The sequence below is a fragment of the Pongo abelii genome, chromosome 4 (genome assembly GCF_028885655.2).
Source record: "Pongo abelii isolate AG06213 chromosome 4, NHGRI_mPonAbe1-v2.0_pri, whole genome shotgun sequence".
NCBI classification, from domain to species: domain Eukaryota; kingdom Metazoa; phylum Chordata; class Mammalia; order Primates; family Hominidae; genus Pongo; species Pongo abelii.
Genome location: NC_071989.2, coordinates 44,175,152 through 44,193,835, shown reverse-complemented (window position 1 = coordinate 44,193,835; position 18,684 = coordinate 44,175,152). Strand labels below are relative to the sequence as shown.

At 37.9% G+C, this 18,684-nt stretch overlaps 1 protein-coding gene across 7 annotated transcripts in view; it reads right to left on the bottom strand.

The window, feature by feature from the left end:
- Positions 1 to 18,684, bottom strand: part of NNT (nicotinamide nucleotide transhydrogenase) — a 101,346-nt gene that overhangs the window by 22,640 nt on the left and 60,022 nt on the right. For all 7 annotated transcript variants that reach the window (XM_024246779.3, XM_009240678.4, XM_009240677.4 and 4 more), the window contains 2 exon segments: positions 7,792 to 7,951; positions 5,661 to 5,742 (listed from right to left, as the gene is read on the bottom strand). In XM_024246779.3, coding sequence (XP_024102547.1) covers positions 5,661 to 5,742; positions 7,792 to 7,951 — 242 coding nt within the window.

Here is an 18,684-nt window from a genome sequence, read left to right as displayed (position 1 = left end):
ATTAACTAATGTAAATTCCATAAGACCAGGAATTTTCAGCTGTTATCTTCACTGAGGTATCCCCTGGACCTACAACAGTAGCTTAGGAAAGAGTACTATATATTATAATTATTTGTTCAATGAATGGTTATGGATATGAATAGTGGTATCTTTATTTTATAAAAGTATTACAAAGCTGACATGAAACTGCTAAATAATGTCTATTTCGTTACTCAAATACTATACAAGATAATTTTAACTGGCCTAGTTTCTATTCTCGTCAGAAATACATGACTTTATTGCTTTACCAATTTGCAAGCCTTGACTCTTCCTCCACCCAAAAACATAACAAATCCAAGAAGGCTGAACTTTGTTTATCTGAATCACACTTATCCATGAAAAACAGGAAAATCCTGCCTGAGTGCAGTGGCTCACACCTGTAATCCCCGCACTCTGGGAAGCCAAGATGGGCAGATCACCTGAGGTCAGGAGTTTGAGACCAGCCTGGCCAACATGATGAAATGCTGTTTCCACTAAAAATACAAAAACTAGTCAGGTGTGGTGGTGCACGCCTGTAATCCCAGCCACTTGGGAGGCTGAGGTGGAAGAATCGCTTGAACCTAGGAGGTGGAGGTTGCAGTGAGCCGAGATCATACCACTGCACTCCAAGCTGGGTGACAGAGCAAGATTCCAACAACAACAACAACAACAAAAAATCCAGTTAGACAGTTAGATGGACAAAATATTTTATATTTTCAAGTGTCTTCAAAGAATCAATTTCTAAGTAAAAATAATACGTATTTAAACTTATAGCCATATTACACAAGACTGTAAAACATTATTAGACTGCAAATACCACAGGCAGCTAGATGTATTTAGACAGTATGTAAAAAATAAATGAAAATATTTATTTTTAAAAACATGCAAGATATTTCAGGTTGTAAAAAGTTTAAAATATCTCCTGGACAGCTAACTACTCCTTGCATTCTTACTGCCACTCTACTTGTCTTAGCATATTATCACATTAAATGGAATTCATTCATTCATTGATCTGTTAATAGAGATTTCTTCATAACTACAAACTTTTGAGAATTGGACTTATGCATCCTTGTATGCTCAGTACCTAGCAATAAGTTTCTCAGTAAGTTAGTAGTAGAAGGATATAGCAGAACATTAACATGAAAGCAATACATAACATCAGTTAGTCAAAGAAGTTGAGGCCGGGTGCGGTGGCTCACGCCTATAATCCCAGCACTTCGGGAGGCTGAGGCAAGCAGATCACTTGAGGTCAGGAGTTCGAGACCAGCCTGGCCAACATGGCGAAACTCCATCTCTACCAAAAATACAAAAATTAGCCAGGTGTGGTGTTATGCGCCTGTAGTCCCAGCTACTTGGCAGGCTGAGGCAGAAGAATCGCTTTGAACCCAGGAGGCAGAGGTTGCAGTGAGCTGAAATCATGCCACTGCCCTCCAGCCTGGGCGACAAGAGTGAAACTCCATCTCAAAAACAAAATAATAACCAAAAAAAATAAGTTGAAAGGTGTTTAATAAATTCAAATGATTTCTGTGATAATTCAAGCAATGATTTATAGAAAGAAAATCAAGCAGTAATTATAATAAAAAAATTCTACCCCTTTCTTTTTTTTTTTTTTTTGAGAAGGAGCCTCACTCTGTCGCCCAGGCTGGAGTGCAATGGCACGATCTTGGCTCACTGCAAGCTCCGCCTCCCAGGTTCACGCCATTCTCCTGCCTCAGCCTCCCGAGTAGCTGGGACTACAGGCGCCTGCCACCACGCCTGGCTAATTTTTTGTATTTTTAGTAGAGACGGGGTTTCACCGTGTTAGCCAGGATGGTCTTGATCTCCTGACCTCATGATCCGCCCGCCTCAGCCTCCCAAAGTGCTGGGATTACAGGCATATTCTACCCCTCCCTAATTACTCAATGGGAACACTATCTCTGCCTTATAATGAAAAGCCTATCATATAATCAATCCAAAAATTGGGAAGGAAAAAGAAAAAATATCTGTGGCTCTTACGTCATAAGATTGTTGTCATAAAATCCTTTTAGACATCAAGCAGAAGTTAGGTAAGCTATACAGGCATTCTGGGCTACTGGGAAGCAAATGATATCTTGGCCACTAAAGAAAGTCTAAGCCAGTGAACTTTCATGACATTCTAAAATGAGTTCCTGTCATGAAATGTCATGTGCTTCATTATATAATCTCAGCTCATGAGCATGTTATGACTATGGCCAAAGTAAAGGAAAACAGGAGTGTCTCTAAATCAATCATGGGCCATGAAGCCAGACAGACTGTATGACAGATGCGATTTTTCTTGGCACCACTTGGGTGTAACTAATTGATGACAATCATATGTCCACACTGGCACATTTCCACAGGGGATGTGTGTGAATATGTCACCACATCTGGATGCTAGGCATGCTGGGGTCCTGAGGCACAAAGACCTACTAACTCCAGAGGCCCAGCAGCTGTACTCAATGAACACCGTGGGAGCTCCACAGAGTGATGAAAGGACTAAATTACTGCAAACTGTAAATACAGATTTATTTCATTAAAATACGAGGTAACTGCTGCAGTCATCTCTTGTTCAAACACACGTTTGCCCCTTAAAAAAAAAAAAAGGAAAAAAGCTAGCATCTATGTATATACATATTCCTAACTTCGTAAAGAAAATTTGCATTTCTCCTGTGAAAAGATAACACACGCACAAAGCAAAATCAGTTTCTACAAATCTCTTTCAATAAAAAAATTCACACAGAAAAATATGATGATCTACTGTCATAATTTCAGCAAGAATAGTCCTCTTCCGTTTAATTCAAATGGAAGATTTACATAATTTGTTACAAAGTTCATGTTGAAAATTCAACACACTATAGTAAAAAAAAAACTACAATATATTAATATATTTTACCTTTAATATGAAAGAAAGATGACTACAAATAACTAACTTACAAATAAACTAGACTGAATTAATCATCTTATTCTGATCCTACATAATAAATTATTAATAAATTTATAAAATTATTTGAACTATGTTAATAATTATGTGAAGCAATGAAAACCTCTCTCATGAAAAGCCCTTGGTCCTATTCACACAATTACTTCAATAAAAAATGTAGAACTGAAAAACTATTCATATATGTATAATTAAATATTTCTCATAAACCTTTCATCAAGTAATTACTCTTCCCAAGCAGTGTCACAGAAATCATCCTACAACAGTAGTTTATATCATGTCCTCATAGATAAAATTCTAATTTTAATCAGATCAGAAACAAAAAACTCATTTGTCTTATCCTTTTTCCTTTCAGATCATTTTTCCCATCTCTCTTATTTCCTTTGACATTTCCCTTAAGGTGCTGCCTTCCCTCAAGCTACACTACAGTCACAATGCTCTTCACTCCACATCCACCTATTTAACACTGGACTGATTTTCCAAGATGTCTGGTTAACCTAGGCTGATCAACAGGTAACAAGAGAGGTATGTCAAATTAATCCTTCCCTTTCCTAAGGATAACTAAGACATGAAAGGCATTTTTCTTTCTCTATTATGATTGCCACCCATCTCCTAAACATTTATGTGGTGAAAGAGGGCATTACAAATACATTAGACTTTTTCACATGTGGACTGAATAGAGAAAACAGTTTCTTTTTAGGAAAATCAAAAAACGTTGTTTAACACATCCTTTTCACTTGCAGGCCTACAAATGTTCTCAGTAGCAAAATGATGGCTTTAAAAAGCACAGTTTAATATCCTATGTAAAAATTGGAATAAGTAACTAAAAAGTAGACTTCTTATGTAAAAATTTAAAAATAAAGTCAATGACTTTTCTCATCTTCTATCTTCAATTCATCTAAGATTCTCAATAAACATGAAAATCTTATCACAGAAATGCTGGTCCCACCACAAAATAGTATTTTGATTCTATATATTTGACAAACACAAACTATAGATTGGAGGAAGGAGTGGAGAAGGAGTGAGAGAAGAAAGGAAGTGTAGGAAAGAAAGGAAGGAAGAAATAAAGTGCAGCTGACACTAATACAATTAACTGCTGACACTAATACAATTAAGGTAGCCCCCTGATTTCATCATCTAAGTTTCTTTCACCACTACTAGCAGCTGGGACATTCTAGCCAGAGATTAGGATTCTGCATCCAGTCCAGCAAAAAGTACTCTGACTGGCTCTAGGAATACTGTTTGGCTTATTTTCTCATCATCTGTCTCCAGACAAAAGCATAAGGTTGATGTCTAAAACTTTTATGAACAGAAATTAACAGTTTTGTTCACAAACATTAACATCTTGGTAAACAAACTAATTCTATTTAATGAGTTACCTTGTCTCTCCGACTTAACAGTGTCACATCAACACAACTGCTAGTGAACCAGCCTCCCCACAAAACGGGCAGCAGTTGTCCTACCAGGGATAACTCCATAACCTCTCTTCTCTGACTCCTAAGTAACATCAGAGTCCCAGAATGGGGACCCAAAGGTGAGCAGGAGAGATGCAAAGTACCTTGAGGGTCACCACGTTCATCACCCAACGGCCCTATTTGTATGTTCCTCAAACCGTTTATCCAACGTCATGGAGAATAAGCTAGTAAAACAGAGTCCTCAACTTTGCCATTCTGCTTAATATCCTCCCAAGAGCAGGCCAATGCCCAAATGGCAAGTGGCAGGAATAGCTGCTGCTCTGATTCGTATTCCAAAACGTGGATAGCTTTATGAAAAGAACACTTTCAGCAGTCTTTTCCACCTGAGCATATGAGAGCTAACTCAGCAGAAAAGTAACCAGCGCACAGGTTTATTACTTGGTCTTGCTCTTTGAGGCCTCTCTTTTAAGACCTTTTGTTTTTATTCAGTGTGACCGGAAACCAAAAAGATACAACTTGATGTAGTTAAAATGCTTAACTTGACCTCTTTCCTCAAATCAAACCACAGAGAAACAAGACATCCGATTTCCCCATTAATAAATATCCAAGAATTTGGAATAACAAATTTTCCTTTTCTAAAATGAGTCGATAATATTTGAGTTGATGCTAACCCAGGGACAGCAAAATCTAAATAGTAAGACTAAGACCAGAATATGGCTTGTTCATTAACAACTTAACTTCTTTACCTAGGATTACACATGTAAAACACCACTTTAAGAAACAGTCATCTTTTTCAGAAGCCATATACAGCTGACCCTTGAACAACATGGGTTTGAGCTGAGAGGGTCCACTTATCCACAGATTTTCTTCTACCACTGCCACTCATGAGAGCAAGACCAACAACTCCTCTTCCTCCTTGTTCTCATCTCACTCAACGTAAAGACAAGGATGAAAACCTTTATGATGATCCTTCCACTTAAGGAATAGTAAATATATTTTCTCTTCCTTATGATTTTCTTAGTAACATTTTCCTTTCTCTACTATTTAATACATATAACATACAAAATGTGTTAATTGATACATATTTTGTTTATGTTATCAGTAAGCATTCTGATCAGCAGTAGGCCATTAGTAGGTAAGTTTTTGGAGAGTCAAAAGTTATATATGGATTTTTAATTGTATGGGCAGGTCAGTGCCCTAACCCCTACATTGTTCAAGGGGCCACTGTATTTCCTTTTCTCCACACACACATCTTTACACATACTGCAAGCCTTTCCACTGCAAACACTTACCTGACTTTTTTGCCTTGCTCAGTGAGCATCTTTACCAAATCAGCGATGGGGTATTGAGCTTTGGCTGCACAGAGACCATAGCCTGCAAGGAACATTAAGAACACAGAAGAATATGTTTTTTATTTTGAAATTACATGAAGTACAACTTCTCTCTTGATCAAAACACATGTTTATGCCAACACAGGCAATCATTTAACAGGACTAGAAATGAAAGCAAATTTATAAGCTGGGCTTTTAAAAATATTGCCCTAAATTTGAAATTGGAAATGTAATGATTGCTCCTCAATCTTCTGTAGTGTCTCATGCTGCTGTGCACCCCTGCTCCCGACACTGCACACACCCTTGGGTATTCCCTCTCTTGTCTCTTTCTCTGTCTCTGTCTCTCTCTCTCTCTGTTTTTAAACTCTCTTCATACTTGGCTTTGATGACACTGCAGTCCCCTGTCCCAGCCTAACTTTGTTATTATTCTTCCTCTAGTTCCTTGAATAGTTTTTCTCCTTCTTTTCTCCACTTATATGACAAAGTTTCCAAAGGGCTTTAACTTTGACCTTCACATTCTCCTTGAAAATCTCAGCTCATCTCATGGCTTCAACAACCATCTGATGATTCCCAATCTGTCTGCAGGCTTGACCTGTCATTTGAATGCCAGTATAACATGCCTCTTGTCCCATCTCCACCTCAAATTTAATGTCTCAAAAAAAGAACTCAAAATTTCCCCCCACCCCGCACTCCAAAAACTGTTTCCATATTTCCGATGTTATTACAGGTATAACCAAGAACTTCAGTCATCTTCACCCTCCTTTCTGTCCATTCTACCTGCACAATGAATCTCACATCTGTCCCCACTTTTCTATCCCTGTTTTTTCAAATGCCAAGTCTCTGCTCAAGCTATTCCCACTGGCTTCTCCCATCCCAACACCATCTATCCTCTAAGTCCTAAAAACAAATCCTCACCTCCCTACAAACCTTCATAGGTTTCTTGTGATCGAAAAATTGTCTACATAGTTCAGTTTAGCCCTTATCATAACCCACCTTGCATTACTGATCTACCTATCTGACTTCATCACTAGATGGAAAGTGCCTAGAGGAAATAGATTGTGTCCTCTACATCTTTACACCTTTATACTCCAGAACAGCATTGCTCAATAGGTAAGACCAATGCTACTTTGGGTGTGATGATTCATTATGCAGCAGTGTCCCACACATTACAGTACATTTCATTTATCTGCTTCCATCCACTAATTGACAGTAGCAGTCCCATCTTTGGACAACCAAAAACCCAAATCCACCTATTTCAAATGCCCCTAAAAAGTGATATTGTCCCAAGTTGAGAAGGCTTACACTTTAACATTCAATTCAGCTAATGTCTCCTATTTTTACTTCAGTACATAACTAACTAGTAAACTACTCACATGTCAAATCAGTAGATTTTATTTAGAGAAAACTCATTTGATAACATGATAGAGTTAAAATCTTAATCTGAAACCAATGTATTACTCATAATACCACAGCATCCTGTGATAACAGTGAAGAAGAACTGAGCTAAAACTCAGAAAACTGGAAAATTGAGGCCTGGAGAGATTAAATGACTTGGGCAATTTCCCATAGATTGTTAGAGGCAAAATCAAGAACAAAAGTGAGGTATCGTGACTCCATACCAAGCTCTTCCTACTAGGCCACATTGCCTCATTTTGTTGAAAACCACGTGATTCTTGATCATTTTTTAAATAATCATTTTTGAAAAAAGAATAACATTTATTGAGCAACTCTAATGAGTGAGCTAAAGACTTTCATATACTATATCTAATTTAATCTTGACAATGGGCCCAAAATTACCAATGAGAAAAAAAAAAAGACTTGAAAATGATGTAAACATGTACACATAATCACAGAAAGACATGCCTAGAACCCACTGTAAGAATTTATAGAATTTCCATGCGATCTCCAAAATATTAACTTAAACTGAGAATTCTCAGTATTTTTCACTTAGTAATCATAGAATTGCTATTAAGTTTCCATTATATTTTCAAAACTAAAGAAGTTTCAATTCTACTTTCCTATTATAAGAAATTTTAACGTCATCAATTGTAATAGCTATTATAGGTTATTTGCTTTTGCTTTTTTTCTTTACCTGGTGTAATAATAATGCTATTAGCTTCTCGAATCATGTCAATTGCATTGTCAAGGTTGATTTCCGTATGTGTGCCAGAAATTTCCATGGGTTTTCCACCAGCTGTTGAAGTGGTGCCATAGCCTCCAAGAATCACATTAGCCAGGGAGCGATTCATTGCCTAGAGAGCCAAATTATCAGCTGTGAGAGTTCAATACACATAACTTTGTGAGAATGGTATACAAATGTTGTGTATATGATATTTGGAATCATTTTAAAAGGTTTATTTGATCATTTAAAACACTTTAATCAGATAAATTTCAGCTGGTTTCTGATAATCACTTCAAAAATTGAAATGACAGAAGATATCTGAGAACCACATTATCTTTTTCCCTATCAAATCAATTGCACTGATATATTTTCAGTAAAAAAAATAGAAACCAACAAAAAATTATCAGTAAAATTGATAAACTAATGAAAAAATCACATCTACTTATTACTGTCTGAATGCTGATTGAGCAATTTTATCTCTCAGCTGAATTCTGCTACAGATTCCATCTTCACAGATACCAGCTGTGAAGAAGCAACTGGTAAGAATCAAAACAGTAAAGATCAATTTCATCTAGAATTTTGCTGCCCTCTGTCATCAAGAAAATAGAAATATGGGGGTTGATACTGTCTTATTTTCCAAATCAATTATAGCTCCACAAAGCCCCATACCTAAGTTTTAATAGAAGTAACTGGGTTCACCATTAGGACTCTAAAATATTTCAGAAGAATAAAGTTATATACTCTTTAAAATTTATGCTCACTGTTTTAACTAGAAAAATAATCTCAAAAGAAAAATAAGAGAAATGAACTTCTCACGATCATTTATATTCACTCAAGAATGTACCATAGGAATGCCACTGCTGAAATATGTGACAATAACTGATCTGGTTTTGAAAACAGTTCATTTGTAGACCTCTGGAGGTGGGGTAGTAAAAGAAAAGGAAAAAAAAAACTAGTTGTTCTGAGTAATCAAATGCATTTTAAGAATTCAAATCACTGCATGTGATCAAAACTGTCATTCTACATAATCATAACTGACTTTATCACTTCAGAAAAAATTTCCAAAAACTTATTGAACTCTATTTTAAGTGCTGTTATAAATATATTATTTGCTTCATTATACGACTTAAAGGCTATATAAGTGTCAATCTATTGCTTTTTTAAAAAATACAACACTTTAGTATTAAAAAAGTAAAAATGCACCAAGATCTTCAATGATAAGTACCACATCGAGAAAACTATGGCCACCCCACACAATGATGGCTCAGCCTGCTACCAGCTTGGTGGAGACATTTCCCTTAGGCTGAGTAGGGCCCAGGCAAAGGCAGGGAGGAAAAGGTACACAGAAGATGAGCAAGAAGCCATACTTTAATAAAGCCTAAATAAAGTAAATTTCAAAGATGATGAATCAAAATGTTGCCAGAATTGTAATTGTTCTTTCAATCTAAACTCATTTATCAGACACAACATTGACATTTTACAGAGCCCAAAGTCTGACAAATTTGGCTAAGATTATTACATACAAAATAAAACCTGAAATGTCTTTACTTGTATTATTAAAGGATAAGAGGGTGAAAGAATTAAAGTAATGCCTTTTTTTTTTTTTTTATTTGAGATGGAGTCTCACTCTGTCACCCAGGCTGGAGTGCAGTGGCATGATCTCAGCTCACTGCAACCTCCGCCTCCTGGGTTCAAGAGATTTTCCTGCCTCAGCCTCCAGAGTAACTGGGATTACAGGTGCATGCCACCACACCTGGGTAACCTTTTATATATTTGGTAGAAATGTGGTTTCACCATGTTGGCCAGGCTGGTCTCAAACTCCTGACCACAAGTGATCTGCCTGCCTCAGCCTCTCAAAGTGCTGGGATTACAGGAATGAGCCACAGTGCCCAGCTAAAGTAATGCTTTTAATTAAGTTCACAATCCCTAGCTGACATGATGTTTTAAATTCCTAACACCTTCCTCCCATATTTAAACCCAACGTTTAATGAAAACACAAATAGCCACATCTGAGACTTCCCAAACATTCAACTCATTGATCTAGATTAATCCTTTCTAGTTTTGAATTATACAATTCTGAAATTGTTATCAAAATATATGTTCTACCAAATTTTTGCCCTTAAAATTGATTTAAAGGACCATTTCAGACATTAAGATATTTCTGCCATAGATAACTTTTTTAAAAAAAGAGTCCAGTGAGGATTGGGTTCCAAGATGGCCAAATAGGAAGAGCTCCAGTCTACCGCTACCAGCATGAGAGACGCAGAAGAGGGGTGATTTCTGCATTTCCAATTGAGGTACCGGGTTCATCACACTGGGGCTTGTGGGAGAGTGTGAGCAGGACAGTGGGTGCAGTCCACCGAGCGTGAGCCAAAGCAGGGCGAGGCATTGCCTCACCCAGGAAGCACAACGGGTCAGGGAATACCCTTTCCTAGCCAAGGAAAGCGGTGACGGAGGGCACCTGGAAAATCAGGTCACTCCCACCATAATACCACTGCACTTTTCCAACGGTCTTAGCAAATGGCACACCAGGAGATTATATCCCACGCCTGGCTCAGAGGGTCCCACGCCCACAGAGCCTCACTCATTGCTACCCCAGCAGTCTGAGATCGAACTGCAAGGTGGCAGCGAGGCTGGGGGAGGGGCGCCCACCATTGCTGAGCCTTGAGTAGGTAAACAAAGCAGCCGGGAAGCTCGAACTGGGTGGAGCCAACCACAGCTCAAGGAACCCTGCCTGCCTCTATATACTCCACCTCTGGGGGCAGGGCATAGCTGAACAAAAGGCAGCAGAAACCTCTGCAGACTTACACGTCCCTGTCTGACAGCCTTGAAGAGAGTAGTGGTTCTCCCAGCACGGAGTTTGAGATCTGACAACGGACAGACTGCCTCCTCAACTGGGTCCCTGACCCCCAAGTAGCCTAACTGGGAGGCACCCTCCAGTAGGGGCAGACTGACACCTCACATGGCTGGGTACCCCTCTGAGACGAAGCTTCCAGAGGAACGATCAGGCAGCAACATTTGCTGTTCACCAATATTCGCAGTTCTGCAGCCTCTGCTGCTGATACCCAGGCAAACAGGGTCTGGAGTGGAACTCCAGCAAACTCCAACAGACCTGCAGCTGAGGGTCCTGACTGTTAGAAGGAAAACTAACAAACAGAAAGGACATCCACACCAAAACCTCATCTGTACGTCACCATCATCAAAGACCAAAGGTAGATAAAACCACAAAGATGGGGAAAAAACAGAGCAGAAAAGCTGAAAATTCTAAAAATCAGAGCGCCTCTCCCCCTCCAAAGGAATGCAGCTCCTCGCCAGCAACGGAACAAAGCTGGATGGAGAATGACTTTGACAAGTTGAGAGAAGAAGGCTTCAGACGATCCAACTTCTCCGAGCTAAAGGAGGAAGTTCGAACCCATCACAAAAAGCTACAAACCTTGAAAAAAGATTAGACGCATGGCTAACTAGAATAAACAGTGTAGAGAAGTACTTAAATGAGCTGATGGAGCTGAAAACCATGGCATGAGAACTACGTGATGAATGCACAAGTTTCAATAGCCGATTCGATCAACTGGAAGAAAGGGTATCAGTGATTGAAGATCAAATGAATGAAATGAAGCGAGAAGAGAAGTTTAGAGAAACAATAGTAAAAAGAAATGAACAAAGCCTCAAAGAAATATGAGACTATGTGAAAAGACAAAATCTACGTCTCATTGGTGTACCTGAAAGTGATGAGGAGAATGGAACCAAGTTGGAAAATACTCTGCAGGATATTATCTGGGAGAACTTCCCCAACCTAACAAGGCAGGCCAACATTCAAATTCAGGAAATACAGAGAATACCACAGAGATACTCCTCGAGAAGAGGAACTCCAAGACAAATAATTGTCAGATTCACCAAAGTTGAAATGAAGGAAAAAATGTTAAGGGCAGCTAGAGAGAAAGGTCGGGTTACCCACAAAGGGAAGCCCATCAGACTAACAGCTGATCTCTCGGCAGAAATTCTACAAGCCAGAAGAGAGTGGGGGCCAATATTCAACATTCTTAAAAGAATTTTCAACCCAGAATTTCATATCCAGCCAAACTAAGCTCCATAGGTGAAGGAGAAATAAAATCCTTTACAGACAAGCAAATGCTGAGAGATTTTGTCACCACCAGGCCTGCCTTACAAGAGCTCCTGAAGGAAGCACTAAACATGGAAAGGAACAACCGGTACCAGCCACTGCAAAAACATGCCAAACTGTAAAGACTATTGATGCTAGGAAGAAACTGCATCAACTAAGGAGCAAAATAACCAGCTAACATCATAATGACAGGATCAAATTCACACATAACAATATTAACCTTAAATGTAAATGGGCTAAATGCTCCAATTAAAAGACACAGACTGGCAAATTGGATAAAGAGTCAAGACCCACCAGTATGCTGTATTCACAAGACTCATCTCACATGCAGAGACACACATAGGCTCAAAATAAAGGGATGGAGGAAGACCTACCAAGCAAATGGAAAGCAAAAAGAAGCAGGGGTTACAATCCTAGTCTCTGATAAAACAGACTTTAAACCAACGAAGATCAAAAGAGACAAAGAAGGCCATTACATAATTGTAAAGGGATCAATTCAACAACAAGAGCTAACTATCTGAAATACATATGCACCCAATACAGGGGCACCCAGATTCATAAAGCAAGTCCTTAGAGACCTAGAAAGAGACTTAGACTCCCACACAATAATCATGGGAGACTTTAACACCCCACTGTCAACATTAGACAGATCAATGAGACAGAAAGTTAACAAGGATATCCAGGAATTGAATGTGACTCTGCACCAAGTACACCTAATAGACATCTACAGAATGTCTCCACCCCAAATCAACAGAACACACATTCTTCTCAGCACCACACTGCACTTATTCCAAAATTGACCACATAGGTGGAAGTAAAGCACACCTCAGCAAATGTAAAAGAACAGAAATTATAACAAACTGTCTCTCACACCACAGTGCAATCACACTAGAACTCAGGATTAAGAAACTCACTCAAAACCGCTCAACTACATGGAAACTGAACAACCTGCTCCCGAATGACTACTGGGTACATAACGAAATGAAGGCAGAAATAAAGATGTTATTTGAAACCAATGAGAACAAAGACACAACATACCAGAATCTCTGGGACACATTTAAAGCAGTGGGTAGAGGGAAATTTATAGCACTACATGCCCACAAGAGAAAGCAGGAAAGATCTAAAATTGACACCCTAACATCACAATTAAAAGAACTAGAGAAGCAAGAGCAAACACATTCCAAAGCCTACAGAAGTCTAGAAATAAGTAAGATCAGAGCAGAACTGGAGGAGATAGAGACACAAAAAACCATTCAAAAAAATCAATGAAACCAGGAGCTGGTTTTTTGAAAAGATCAACAAAATTGATGGACCACTGGCAAGAGCAATAAATAAGAAAAGAGACAAGAATCAAATAGACACAATAAAAAATGATAAGGAGAATATCACCACTGATCCCACAGAAATACAAACTACCATCAGAGAATACTATAAACACCTCTATGCAAATAAACTAGAAAATCTAGAAGAAATGGATAAATTCCTGGACACATACACCCTCCCAAGACTAAACTAGGAAGAAGCTGAATCCCTGAATAGACCAATAACAGGCTCTGAAATTGAGGCAATAATTAATACCCTACCAACCAAAAAAAGTCCAGGACCAGACAGATTCACAGCCGAATTCTACCAGAGGTACAAGGAGGAACTGGTACCATTCCTTCTGAACTATTCCAATCAATAGAAAAAGAGGGAATCCTCCCTAACTCATTTTATGAGGCCAGCATCATCCTGATACCAAAGCCTGGCAAAGACACAACAAAAAAAGAGAATTTTAGACCAATATCCTTGATGAACATTGATGTAAAAATCCTCAATAAAATACTGGCAAACCAAATCCAGCAGCACATCAAAAAGCTTATCCACCATGATCAAGTGGGCTTCATCCCTGGGATGCAAGGCTGGTTCAACATATGCAAATCAATAAACATAATCTAGCATATAAACAGAACCAACGACAAAAACCACATGATTATCTCAATAGATGCAGAAAAGGCCTTTGACAAAATTCAACAACCCTTCATGCTAAAAACTCTCAATAAATTAGGTATTGATGGGATGTATCTCCAAATAATCAGAGCTATCTATCACAAACCCACAGCCAATATCATACTGAATGGGCAAAAACTGGAAGCATTCCCTTTGAAAACTGGCACAAGACAGGGATGCCCTCTCTCACCACTCCTATTCAACATAGTGTTGGAAGTTCTGGCCAGGGTAATCAGGCAGAAGAAAGAAATAAAGGGTATTCAATTAGGAAAAGAGGAAGTGAAATTGTCCCTGTTTGCAGATGACATGATTGTATATCTAGAAAACCCCATCGTCTCAGCCCAAAATCTCTTTAAGCTGATAAGGAACTTCAGCAAAGTCTCAAGATACAAAATCAATGTGCAAAATTCATAAGCAGTCTTATACACCAATAACAGACAGAGAACCAAATCATGAGTAAACTCCCATTCACAACTGCTTTTAAGAGAATAAAATACCTAGGAATCCAACTTACAGGGGATGTGAAGGACCTCTTCAAGGAGAACTACAAACCACTGCTCAATGAAATAAAAGAGGACACAAACAAATGGAAGAACATTCCATGCTCATGGATAGGAAGAATCAGTATTGTGACAATGACCATACTGCCCAAGGTAATTTATAGATTCAATGCCATCCCCATCAAGCTACCAATGACTTTCTTCACAGAATTGGAAAAAACTACTTTAAAGTTCATATGGAACCAAAAAAGAGCCCACATTGCCAAGTCAATCCTAAGCCAAAAGAACAAAGCTGGAGGCATCACGCTACCTGACTTCAAATTATACTACAAGGCTACAGTAACCAAAACAGCATGGTACTGGTACCAAAACAGAGATATAGATCAATGGAATAAACAGAGCCCTCAGAAATAATACCACACATCTACAACCATCTGATCTTTGACAAACCTGACAAAAACAACAAACAGGGAAAGGATTCCCTATTTAATAAATGGTGCTGGGAAAACTGGCTAGCCATATGTAGAAAGCTGAAATTGGATCCCTTCCTTACACTTTATACAAAAATTAATTCAAGATGGATTAAAGACTTAAATGTTAGACCTAAAACCATAAAAACCCCAGAAGAAAACCTAGGCAATACCATTCAGGACATAGGCATGGGCAAGGACTTCATGTATAAAACTCCAAAAGCAATGGCAACAAAAGCCAAAATTGACAAATGGGATCTGATTAAACTAAAGAGCTTCTGCACAGCAAAAAAAAACTACCGTCAGAGTAAACAGGCAACCTACAGAATGGGAGAAAATTTTTGCAATCTGCTCATCTGACAAAGGGCTAATATCCAGAATCTACAAAGAACTCAAACAGATTTACAAGAAAAAAACAAACAACCCCATCAACAAGTGGGCAAAGGATATGAACAGACACTTCTCAAAAGAAGACATTTATGCAGCCAAAAGATGCATGAAAAAATGCTCACCATCACTGGCCATCAGAGAAATGCAAATCAAAACCACAATGAGATACTATCTCACACCAGTTAGAATGGCGATCAGTAAAAAGTCAGGAAACAACAGGTGCTGGAGAGGATGTGGAGAAATAATAACACTTTTACGCTGTTGGTGGGACTGTAAACTAGTTCAACCATTGAGGAAGACAGTGTGGCGATTCCTCAAGGATCTAGAACTAGAAATACCATTTGACCGAGCCATCCCATTACTCGGGTATATACCCAAAGGATTATAAATCATGCTGCTATAAAGACACATGCACACGTATGTTTACTGTGGCACTATTCACAATAGCAAAGACTTGGAACCAACCCAAATGTTCATCAATGATAGACTGGATTAAGAAAATATGGCACATATACACCATGGAATACTATGCAGCCATAAAAAAGGATGAGTTCATTTCCTTTGTAGGGACATGGATGAAGCTGGAAACCATCATTCTCAGCAAACTATCGCAAGGACAAAAAACCAAACACTGAATGTTCTCACTCATAGGTGGGAATTGAACAATGAGAACACTTGGACACAGGAAGGGGAACATCACACACCAGGGCGTGTCGTGGGGTGGGGGGAGTGGGGAGGGATAGCATTAGGAGATATACCTAATGTAAATGAGTTAATGGGTGCAGCACACCAACATGGCGCATGTACACATATGTAACAAACCTGCACATTGTGCACATGTACCCTAGAACTTAAAGTATAACAATAAAAAAAAAAAAAAAAAATCCAGTGAACAAAGTTCCATCACCCTTATCATACAGTCCTGCAGAAGATCACAGCAGTAGATGTACCGCTGTACAGATGTAGAGGGACAGAGGAGAGGGATAAATAAACCATTTTATTCTAACTCGTCTTAAAAGGAACCATTATTTCCTCCTATAAAACTGAATGAAGAAGAAGGAAAGAATCTCTGAGGACATTTAATTAATGGGTACCCACTTCTGATGGCATCGTAGGGAGAAAAAAAAGGAACCACACAGTAGTTTAGCCATCACAGTCAACTTGTTGAACATGTATCCACAATTATATCACCATTAAGCTATAATAATTCTATGTGGTCTCTTAAAAACAAAATTATTTTTATCTCTAAATTTACCATTGCAACATCATATTCTCAGCAAATGTTTAGCGTTTATGGTTTTGTTTTGGTTCTTTCTCTCTCTGTCTTTTTTTTTTTTTTTTTTGCCTGCTTAAATGATTAATGAGAATATCCTATGACCACTGTTCCAGAGATTGAACAGTTCCCAGCTTCCAAGACAAAGAATTTGCAAGACTGTTTAAGACTGTTCCTTTTAAGCTATTAAGCCAATAATTAAAATTGCATTCTACGTTAAAGAGAATCCTGATTCACATAATTCTGAACACACTGTAAGAAATAAATCTGAAAGCAAAGGTCATAAAACTGACAAAGCCAAAGCAATAATAACATATATACCATTTACTAGCATCTCTCATTTCAATGCTTTGTAGATACTAATTAATTAATCACAAAGGAAAAAATATTTTTGATTTGGTTTTTGATCCACTTCATTCTGTTCTATTTTTATTTGGAACCAAGCAGCAAAGTGCAAAAATCAGAAAATTTGATCTGAAAATGCTGTTCAATTTTTGTAAGACCTCTATTTCTGAGGCAATCTGGATACTATCACAAACAAAGAAACTGTAAAATCATAAAGAGGTTAATGTCTATATGATATTTGGATATCATTCATTTGAATTGGTTGTTTGGACACTGTCAACATTTTTCAGTTTTTATAATCTTGGGTATTGTGTAACCATAGCACTGAGCTCAGAGGACACCCAACAGAACAAAAATTCAATTTTAGGGATTGCTGGTTAGCCATTTGGGGTGCATTCCATTCCCTCACACATAATAAAATCACCCTGTTCTAGTTTGGACTTGCGTGTTTCCTTCAATAAATAACAGTGAAGGTCAATATACTGGTACCATATTAACTCTACTATATCTGCTATCATAGTCTATCTGGAGAAGATTCTAAAACATGAAATAAGCTAACAAATAAAATATTTCTCTAATGTTCATTTAACAAACCAATTTGTGTGAACGTGCCAGGTACTTGGCCAGACTCCACAAACACAAAGGTGAATAATAAATGGTGCCTTACAATACTTTCTCAGTAAAATGAGAATAATATTTCCTACCTCAAGAATTTGTGTGGGGATTAAATGAGCTATATTTTGTAAAGCACCCAGCATAATGCCTGCTATGTTGCACTAATGCTCAATTTTGAGTAGCTATTTCATTTTTATGATTATACTGATCTACCCAGAGCCGCTAAGCACAGCCATGAAGAGACTGAATAAATCTCCTATAATTTCCTATAATAAAGAAGCATAAAGAAGGTTTATCAATGAAGGTTAATGTAAAAAGTGAGAAATCAGAAAATTGTAGAAGAAAAGATAATTTCTATCTTCAAAATCGAAAAATATGACAGGCTTGTATTTGTTGGTTTCTGACTTGTTTTTGCCTAGGAGTAGAGATCATACAGTAAGACAAACACATTGCACATCACAAGTAAGAGCTTTGACTGGTGAATCCTTTGTGGAGATCAATTTAGCAATATTAAAAGCCAACAAAAAGTTCTTACTCCCTTTGACCATGTAATTGCACTTATAAAAACTGGACCTAAGGAAATAATCAAAGATGTAGATGAAGGAAAACTGCAACCAAAAAAAAAGAAAGTTAAAAACAACTAATATGAATTTGAATAAATAGATTATGGTAATATCTGTGTGCTATAATAGTAGGAGCTAAAAATTATTAGAAAATTAAACATTAATTAAACCTTAATTAAAATTAAGGTTAGATAATTATATAATATATTAAATAGAAGGTATTTAAACATATTCATATAAAAAAAGACTAGAATGTTAATAGTTAAGTGGTAATGGAAGTTTAGGTAATTTTATTTTTTTATTTATACTTTTCTGATTCTTCCAAATTTCCTACATTAAACATCTTTAATTGGAATTTTTTTTTTTTTTGAGACAGGGTCTCACTCTGTCACCTAGGCTGCAGTCCAGTGGTACAATCACAGCTCATTGCAGCCTCAACCTCCCCAGGTTCAGGTGATCCTCCTGCCTCAGCCCCCCAAGTAGATCGGACTATAGGCATGTGCCACCATGCCCAGCTAACTTTTATATTTTTTGTAGAGACAGGGTTTTGTCATGTTGCCCAGGCTGGTCTTGAACTCCTGGACTCAACTGATCCACC